General features: G+C 38.0%; 2 protein-coding genes across 2 annotated transcripts in view; one reads left to right on the top strand and one right to left on the bottom strand.

Annotated features, from left to right (window-relative positions):
- Window positions 1-247: 247 nt before the first annotated feature.
- rab14 (RAB14, member RAS oncogene family) lies at window positions 248-6,110 on the top strand. Its single transcript, XM_084113888.1, has 8 exons — window positions 248-377; window positions 1,084-1,142; window positions 1,270-1,323; window positions 3,125-3,302; window positions 3,408-3,474; window positions 3,636-3,723; window positions 4,095-4,125; window positions 4,237-6,110. The coding sequence occupies exons 2-8, from the start codon at window positions 1,091-1,093 to the stop codon at window positions 4,412-4,414; spliced, it is 648 nt and encodes a 215-aa protein (XP_083970014.1). The 5' UTR covers window positions 248-377; window positions 1,084-1,090; the 3' UTR covers window positions 4,415-6,110.
- Window positions 6,111-6,204: 94 nt separating this feature from the next.
- Window positions 6,205-10,069, bottom strand: part of cntrl (centriolin) — a 36,692-nt gene continuing 32,827 nt past the window's right edge. The window contains exons 41-42 of the mRNA XM_084113887.1: window positions 9,042-9,104; window positions 6,205-7,037 (exon numbers count right to left, since the gene is read on the bottom strand). Of these exons, the coding sequence (XP_083970013.1) occupies window positions 6,807-7,037; window positions 9,042-9,104 (294 nt within the window). The 3' untranslated portion in view covers window positions 6,205-6,806. The remainder of the gene's footprint in view (window positions 7,038-9,041; window positions 9,105-10,069) is intronic.

Raw genomic sequence — 10,069 nt, 5'->3', positions numbered from 1 at the left:
GTTGGCTTTCTGACAAAAAGCCAAGCGTCTTCCCTTTATGCTAGTTTCTCTGTTGGACAGTGTAATTTTAGAAAAAGCTGTTGATTAAATACCATTTGAATCTCATATTTTGTAAAAAAAAAAAAAAAAATTCTCTGAACTGACGATTATTTTCCTCATCCATTTTTGTGGAAGCACTGTTGGTCCAGTAGAGGTGTGTGTGTGCCAGTTTTATCTTCAGGAGAGGTGAATGTATGTGCTATTGTTGCTCCAGTAGAAGTCGCTGCTCTCACTGTTTTCATCGCAGCAGCACTTTTAGAGGAAGAAAGCGACCGGACGGCTCACACTCGCCGATAACCAACCCAAACCTCCAAAAACCACTTGAATTTATATTTTAGGTAAAGGATACACACATCACAAGATCATTTTCACCATATTGCTTTTCAGAATTGCTTGATGCTAACGACTGACACTGTTTTTAACGCTTTACGTGCCTCATTTTTGGGAGTAGCTGTTAGCTTTAGCATCTCTGGGTTTGGTTCAGCGCGAGGTCAGCTAACGCTAACTAGCCCTTTAATGCTCAACATTAACACATTTATCGTCTAAAATACGACACGGAAACGCAAGGGTCGCTGACATACGGGTTAAAACATTACTTTGGAGTGATTTATATTAGGTGTGGTCTAGCTTATAGCTGTGAAACCTTTGACAGGAGTGTGTGATTAGCTGATTAGTCAGTCATGGCGCTGGCTGATAGTAGTGCTGCAGCAGTGTTTATGCTGCTTTAGCTCAGTGTCACGTTACTCTTTGCCTGTATACATTTCAATTAACATAACTATCGTGCTTGCTTGTCACCTATACATCATTATTATCCTGAATTTGCTTTGTCCCGATCTCTCACTACCGAGGTTTGGTGATCTTATGGAGGAAAAGGGAAATGTGCCTTTTAGACAATAGTAGGACATTTGGTCAGCTGAGCGCTGTTTGATTGCTGCCAGTGCGGTTTCATTTTGTTGTTGTGAATGCTGAATATTTGATTTATTTCGACTGTTTATGTGTTAGTGTCATTTTAAGCTTTGTATAATTTTTCTTTCTGCTTTCCAGTGCAAAAATGACGACTGCACCATATAACTATTCCTATATTTTCAAATATATCATTATTGGTAAGTGATCAATTTGTTTTCTACAATACACTGTTTTTTATTTATCTATCTGTTCCATAATATTTAATTATTTTTTGGACGTTTGGTTTGGCTCATATATGTGTGTGATTTTTTTTGTTGTGTATAGGTGACATGGGGGTTGGAAAGTCATGTTTACTCCACCAGTTCACAGAAAAGAAATGTAAGTGCCAAAGGTGGTATGAATTACACTAAAACAAGGAATCCTTAAAGATGCAGTAAGCGATTTCTGGTAAATGCTGTTGATTTTTGAAATCACCCCAAAAAAAAAAACACCCAAAAGGATCACACCCCTTTCTTGATGCCTCCGCCCCCACATTCATGTACACGCAATGCAACACAGGCAACAACTATGACGTAATCTGCTGTGCCGGCCGCCCGAGGGTATGATTTCATCAATAAGTGAAAGCAATTAGTGTTACTATGATAATTCAGGTCAAATGCCTAATTGTTATTTAGCTCCTCTACTCCTTCAATGGCAAAGTCATCCCTTCCAACCCAAAAAAAAAAAAAGTTTTCATGAACAGGTCCCTACATAACACGATAGTCCAAAGTAACTAATATATTACACATGTGACATGATTAAGGGGCTATAGTGATCACTAATAGGGGATCCAAAAGAAAAAACATATAATATTAGGAGCGTTATCTCACTTTTCGGACACACTTATTAACAATGCTTGAAACAGGCGGTGGAGGAGGTTTAGATGTTCCAGGCTTATAATAATAATAATGCGAATGAACAAACAAGCGAAGATGACACTTGAGTAAATATTCAAGCAAAAGACATGATATCTTAGTTCTGTGAAACACAACAAAACCAACATTATTTGTGTATTGAGAAGAAATAAAGCAACCTTGGCATCTTTTTTCAGGCCTTCCTGCACCTTAAGGTCTCTCCAGCGTTAGAAAGCTTCTCCGATATTAACACGGGTCCCACCTCGTCTGAACGTAACCCTTCTTTTAAAAGGGATATTCCCTTAGCCTTTTCCTCTTTTGTATTTTTTCTGCCATCTCTCTCTCTCTCTCTCTCTCTCTCTCTCTCTAATGACTGTCTTGTGCACTGAGCTCTCTCTCTTCCCCCATCACGAGTGGATACGCCCCCTACTGCTGATTGGCTACAAGTGTGTTTTGGTGCTGTTTCCGATCCACTTTTCAACAGCGTTTTTCATAAATCGCTTGCTGCACCTGTTTATTGAGGCACAGGCTAATACTAAATATGTTTTTGTTATGATACTGGAATTTTTAATATGCAAATGTATTACTTTACAAAGTGACATCGCCAACTACTGGCCTGGCATGCATAATATGGAATTTTTTGTCGTTTATACGGATCTGTGTGTACGGGGATCGTTTTGATAATGTTCTCGTCTGTATGCAAAGGAAAAACATCTCAGATTTGTCTGAGACATTGTCATGTAAACATAGCCTTAATATCTTCACTTGCAAGAATAAATAAAAACACCCTCAAATCTTTTATTTTGACGGAGAACTGTAGGGAAGCCCTTAAGGTTTTGTGACAACAGGTTTACTAACACTTCCAATTACAAATCTAGTTGAAATGCTACAATCATCTGTCCACAAAAATGGGAGATTACGCTAATGTGCAAAAGCATAACTGCCGCATGTTGCATTCCCAAATGCATGTTAAATCAGAGCACATGCAAAGATGGAGTTTGCAGCATTTACTGTGAACCGAGCTGCTCTGAGATGCTGAAAACTACTCGTGTGTAAGAACACAGTGCCACGCTCTGAAACACGCAGTGCAACAGAGAGATGTATAGATATTGCAAAAAAGAGTATTGAAAAACAATTTTAGTATATGTGTATCAATTTTTTTTTTTTTTTTTGACCACATATAATTATGTTATCCTTTTTATGCTGATTATGTCCTCATTTTAAACAAGGAGGCTTCAAAAAAAGTTCTTCATTGTTTGAATAACTTTTACTTTGTATCTTTTTAGTTATGGCTGACTGTCCTCATACAATTGGTGTTGAGTTTGGCACACGGATAATTGAAGTGAGCGGGCAGAAGGTGAAGCTTCAGATTTGGGACACGGCAGGGCAGGAGAGATTCCGTGCTGTCACACGCAGCTACTACAGAGGAGCCGCCGGGGCCCTCATGGTGTATGACATCACCAGGTAGACCAATACTCTGATCGCATTGAGGTTAAATGTTCAATGCTATCTTTTGAACTGCGCTTTTTTATTATTTGTTTGTATTATGATTCGTGTTTGTTTTTGCAGGCGAAGCACGTACAACCACCTCAGCAGCTGGCTGACTGATGCCAGGAATCTCACCAACCCCAATACTGTGAGTTCATTCCGTTTTAACTATAACTTAAGCCCGAACTTCATGATGCTTTTCAATTTTGTTAAAATGGTGTTGAGGCTTCATTCATATTTTAACTGCAGATGTGGTTTGCATGAAGAGCAAACTTGAGCCTGTGTAAGACAATCTAAATCTTTCCTCAGGTGATCATTCTAATTGGTAACAAAGCAGACCTAGAAGCCCAGCGTGATGTCACATATGAAGAGGCCAAGCAGTTTGCTGAAGAAAACGGTAAGGTGGTTGTAATTTAAATGAATAAATGATTATTGATATCTTTAAAGAATCTTTAAAATTAAAATGCATAATCATATTTCTTTCTATTTTCCCTCAAAAACTATTGTTTTTATTGAAGAACATACAGTTCTGTAATATAGAACAAAACTTCTGGAATAACAAAACGACTTGGGGTAAATTTAATATGTTAAATTAAATGTTAATTCATTGTACTTTGTTGTGTGGGTGGGATGGTTTTTAGTCCATTTATTGTTGTTGTTGTTAACTGAATAGCTCAGATCCAAATGATAAAGTGGTCCACTGTTGAGTTGACTTCAAGGCTAATACATTGCCAGACATCCCACACTCACTACAATCTTTTCAAACAGGTTTGTTATTCCTTGAGGCAAGCGCAAAAACGTAAGTGGCCTTTAGAACATCTGCCATCAGAGCGTACGCACGTAATTTGTCAAATTCCCAGTGCGAAAATTTCAGTTCTCTTTAGCATCTCTGCGTATGTCCATCCAACAGAGGTGAGAATGTGGAGGATGCTTTCCTTGAAGCCGCAAAGAAGATCTACCAGAACATTCAAGACGGCAGCCTGGACCTGAACGCGGCCGAGTCAGGGGTCCAGCACAAGCCTACCGCCCCCCAGGGTGGGCGGCTCAGCAGTGACGCACAGCCTCAGAAGGAGGGCTGCAGCTGTTAATGACCATGGAGACTTCAATCTCTCTGTTTCTCTATTCCTTCCCCTCCCAGATCCCACCTCTGACTCCCTCTGTATCTAAAAGTCTTTCCCCTTCCAGTATGTTTGCTCATGGAGACTGGGGCCAGATGGCTCTGTGTGATGGAGGTGTAACATAATTCATGCTCTATTCTTTCCCACCTCCCCTTCTCCTCTGTATTCCCTCACCTGTTTTGCTTGTTTCTCATACGCACACATCCCAGTGCTCCCATTAAGCACTCAAGGGAGGACGGCTCCTCCACTGAACACTAATCCTGAAGAGAGAAGATGATTGTCGATAAACTGAAGAAATGCTGGGTTTATCCTTTACAGATGTGATGTGCGTAACTATAAACTAAACATCTCATGTACAGGGGCTGTCTGCATACTAGAGTAATGTAAATGAAATGGAAATATTGGCAAACGTTATTCGTGTTGAAGTGATCAGGAGAACATGCATCAACATTGTATGTAACATTTTGTTAAAAATCTAAAACTGAAATATTGTATTCTGTTTTAAATTAGAGTTTTTGCAGTTCACATCCAATCACCAAATATTTATCCCTGTTTGTACCTATTCAGGAAATAATATACATGTACTATACAAGATTAGTATTGTTCTGAGAAGAATCTCAATGGAAGGTCCATTGTAAAAAAAAAATCAGCTATGGCTTTGGTCGTTTCAGACAGTTATTTTAACATAGTAACTGTTATAGTAATATATTGAAGAGGCTGGGACACATTTTAGGTCCTGAAGAATGTTTTCCGCACTTTGCAGTTTTGATTTGGTTTTTTCCGAGGGCCTGGAGCTGGTTTTGTTTTAAGATCTTAAGTCTACAAGGTTTCAGATCCCCTTTCGGGCTGTTTTTGAGCATCTGTAAATATTTCAACATCACAGTAGCTTAAGAAACAGACCAGCAGGAGAAACATGTACCGAATCTTCAGGCCCTGCAAATTGTCATCATATCAAGATATTCATATTGTTTTTACATTGATAATTTCAGTTGCCTTATGCTTTGCTTCTGTTCACTCTGATGTGCTGCCCTTTTTATTCATAATCATCATGTAGCTTTTATCGAAAGAATTCCAGCGATTCACTTGTAATAGAGATTTTGCCTTTTCAAAACATTCCATTAAATTGATTTCCAAACACTGGTCATCTTTTGCGCTGAGCTGAGTTTCTTGAAGGTTGCTTAAGCATGATGCACGATATGACTGCTTTAACAGGCATCATGGTTTTCCCCTAATCCAAAGGGAGTTCATAAAACCCTACAATTTATGAATATGTAACGAACAGGCCACCACAGCATGAGAAATATCATTGTGGGAAAATTTAGCCCTGATCTGATTAGTACAGCATCTTGGAAAAAAAACTACTTAAAATGGGCTGATGCGACAACCAGCAGTTTTCTTTTTTCCATAGATGCACATTTGCAGTGGACCGATAAAAAGGCAAAACCAAGCACTCCAAATATGATTTTTCTATAAAATTTGTGTATTACAGTAGATTTTAGATGTTTTGTAAACTGAAAATCCCTTTTTAATTTGTGTTTACTGTCTTGCTTTTTCACATCTTAATGACATCTGCAAAAATTAATCTGCTATTGAACTCAAGTATGTCTTCTGACTGTAAGTGACTTTTATTTGTAATTATGTTAATAAAGACAATACTTTAGACTGAGTTTTTGTCCACATATACAATTGATCAAACTGTATATGAGCAATAGTGAGAGACATCTTGGAACATGAGAAACTGGACAAGAAACGAGGCTATTTGTGTGCAATTCTCGCTTTAATTAAAGTATTTGATTTGAGACAATCTATATAAAGAGAAGTGCTGTAATAAATACTCTGCATATCATGGTTTCGGATACAAGATCATTTTTGACAAATGAAACTAATTCATTCCAGAGCACAACCTTTTTTGTGTGCATCACATGATGAAACCTGCATCTGTTTCAACTGTAAACACCAACAAAACATTCACAAGACATTGCCTACTTTAACATGAACAAAAGGCATGTAACAGTCATTAATAATTTCATAAAGCAACAACAAAGAGGTAGAGAATGAACTTTCACCATCTTATTTTTTCCCTTAAGCTTCAGTTTCCTTGTTTGTATGTGGAAACCGAAACCAGTTTTTTTTTGTGCTGTAGAGAAAGGTTTAAACATCCAGCCTCTGCCCTAACCAAAGGAGGAACTTGAGACTGTCTTGTGGATTTGTCTCAATGTTTGCCCTTTTCTTAGATGTGGGGTTTAATCGAACAGCTCCTCTGAACTCATCTGTACTCCTCTGTAATTACCTGCTTACATAACCCCATAATGGAAGATAGTTTCTTCTTTATAAATGCATGGTTACTATTCAGTATATGCAATTATGACGTCAATACAGAAGTGCCAGTGGACCATTGTTTCTGATCCCTTACATCGGTATGTTTTGGCAGGGCTTCCAGGTCACTCAAATAAGAGGAGTCTTTGGAAGAGTTGCCAAGGAGCTGGTCCAGTTTGTCAACATGTCTGCGCAGACCCTGAATGCTGCCTTCAGTCTGCAGTCTGCGCTGACTCAGAGCCTCTTGCTGGGAGAACATGCGACTGCGCAGTTGAACCTGGAAACCATGGACAGACACTCAAATCAGGCCTAAGATTTCAAATCTCCTCAGACAAAATCTAAATCAAATTCTAATAATATAAAGTGTTACCTTATCACAGGGGTGTCGGGCCAACGTCCTGCAGAGTTTAACTCCCAATATGCCCCAACACACTTGCTTAGACATTTCTAGTAATCCTGGAGACTTTGATTAGCTGGTTCAGGTGTGCTTAATTAGGATTGGAGCTAAATTCTGCAGGATAGTGGCCCTTAAAGATCAGGGGCCTCATGTATAAAACCTTCCATAGATTTCATCCTAAAAGTGCGTATGCCAGAACCTGTGCAAAATTCCCTTTTTAAAACCACCCCATCTCCTCCCATCCACATGATACCATGTTTAACAGAAGACATTAGGGAAATATGAGATAAGGACCACGTGCCGTCACATCCCATTGCTAAAAATCATTCAGTAACCTTGCCTTGTTTTACAATAAATAAATCAATATTGTATAAAATACATTTCAGAGAAGAATTATTCTCAATCACAGGCCAAATAGTAGGCTATTTTTAATTGCTTTAAGCAAATCAAATTTATGCAATTTTGCCTACAAGGTATACATATTTTAGGATGGTTTATATATTTTTAATGGAAATAGACTTGCAGTGTAAATAATTGTCTGACTCAGCGAGTCACTGACAAAAACATTAAAAAATAAAAATAAACGTGGATCTTATCGTTCCCTTCAAATACAATAGTGTTTTTCATAATATTGGGAAGACCCCGAAAATGATTATCATTAGGCTACTGTCTGTCTGTTTGTGCACGACACCAACAGCACCTGCGTGCAGCAGAGGTTTTACAACCTACTGCTACCGAACTGATTCAATGAATGGTCAATGAACCGTTCGATCACCGAGCGAGTCCTTCAGTGCCTGTCATTATACGGTCTATGTTGCTAAGCCATCTGCTTAGACGGAGTAAGTGCATCATTGATCATTATCCGCACGAACGTTTTTTCTTAGAACATCTGCTATTTAGAACACAGTTCAAAGCGGAATTACCATGCGCCAAGCAATCCACGCTGTAGTTAAAACATTAAAACACATCATGCCACAGGAAAAGTGTTCAAAAGCAGCGCATCCACTACAAATATTTCTATCTAAACTAATATAAAAATATTGTAACTTCTGGATAATGACTTCATGAAATTTCAGTGCTTAACTCCATTAATAAGAGTGGCAAATTTCATCTAAATGTGTATATCAGTTGTAAAACCGAGTTTAAATCATTATTTTACTTCATTACTTCGCTCACTCCAGTAAAAGACTGCATACGCACATATTTATGCTTAGTTTATTTTTTTTTAGAAATCCCGATATGTGTGGAAAATGTGTACGGACATTTCAATGCCTTTTTTGCGCGTACGCAACGTTTATTCATCAGGCACCCCTGCCTTATCAAATGATCAAGATATTGGCTGTGTCCCAATTCAATGGCTGCATCCTTTGAAGGACTCGGACTTCAAAGGTCTGCCCGAGTGTTGTTAAATGGGACAGTCTAGCCTATGGAGGATTGTTATTGACGCCTAGAATATGTGACAGCTGCCGTTGACGTGGGGCAGTAACTTTTGTACTGGACTTAAAAGTTATATTCAACTGCCCAAACACAAAACAGGGTTCACAGCCTGTCTAAATATGGCCACCATGATCCATTTGTGTACATAATAAAGAGTATAAATAAACTATATAAAAATCACATCTAGATTTAAGAGTGTAATTCTGCAATTTCTTCGGCAAAATTCTGTCGTCACTGGCGCACAAATAATTCTGTGGTATGCAAAGCCACGAAGGGTCCATCTGTTTTATAATTTCACGGGAAACGAAGGGCACATTTCGAGGGTGCATTTGAAGGAGCCTTCGAATTGGGACAGCCTTTGTCGCGCTGTAGTGATGCAATCGGACTTCGAAGGATGCAGCCTCTGAATTGGGACAGCAATTGAGATCCTGATTAACTTAACTGTACCTTCAGGTGGTCCTCCTGCTGCCTTAGTCTTTCCCTCAGTGCTTCCCCTCGCCACTGTTCATCCTGTTTGTAGAAAATGATCAACATTAGCCCCGTTCATTGCATCTCAACTCTTGATTAACAAAAAAGAGTTAGCAAATGTGCCAGGTTAGAAGCAGAAAGAGACTTAAGAGCTGAAGAAAATGGATTGTGCCCACAAGTCATATGAGCTACTTTTTGGTGCTTTATCCTTTTTGGAGCTCCCTCTGTGTTCCATAGATAGAATAATCAGACTTTTCAGTGATAAAATGCTGAATAAATGTTACTTAAGAGCAGTGGTTCTCAACCTTTTTCACTCCAAGGCCCCCTTCTAATATCCACAACAATATTCAAAGGCCCCCTATTTTATTTTCAAAACTTTTTTTAAACCAAGTCCTTGTTTCTGTAAATAAATAAAAAATAAAAAAATGTAATTATGTAATTTTTATACTTATGTTATACTTTTATACTTATTCTACTGCAATGCACTATTTTTAACCAATGAATTTACGTGACTCTTTCAGTTGGGATTAAGGATAAGGATTTTATTTAAATATTTTTTAATATATATATATATATATATATATATATATATATATATATATATATATATTTTACTCAAATTGTACCCGATAAAATATTTTAAAGCTCATCTAGTAAACTAGTAAAAAATGCATTATTCATTATAAAAATGCCCACTGTGTTTTAGATTTTATTAATTTACCAGGTGTACAAGTCACACTTTTAGAATTAGGCTTCCTCATACAGTATATCCAGGTTTACCAAGACAGTGGGGAACCTGGTTCTTCAAGGAACAATTAAATTAAAGGGATGGTCCGCCCAAAACAAATATTTCATCATTTATTATTCTGTGGAACTACTGCGGATATTTTGAAGAAGGTTCGTAACCAAACAGATCTAGTTAGGGCCCGAGCACCGATGGTGAGAGGACCCTATTGTTTTTGCTCCGTTTATTCTTCTTCTTCTTCTTCTCCAAAGTGAATCGCTTT

Source organism: Abramis brama (genome assembly GCF_963993115.1).
Source record: "Abramis brama genome assembly, chromosome: 5".
Lineage (NCBI taxonomy): Eukaryota > Metazoa > Chordata > Actinopteri > Cypriniformes > Leuciscidae > Abramis > Abramis brama.
The sequence above is the reverse complement of the archived record's forward strand: the minus strand, read 5'-3'. Positions and strand labels throughout refer to the sequence as shown.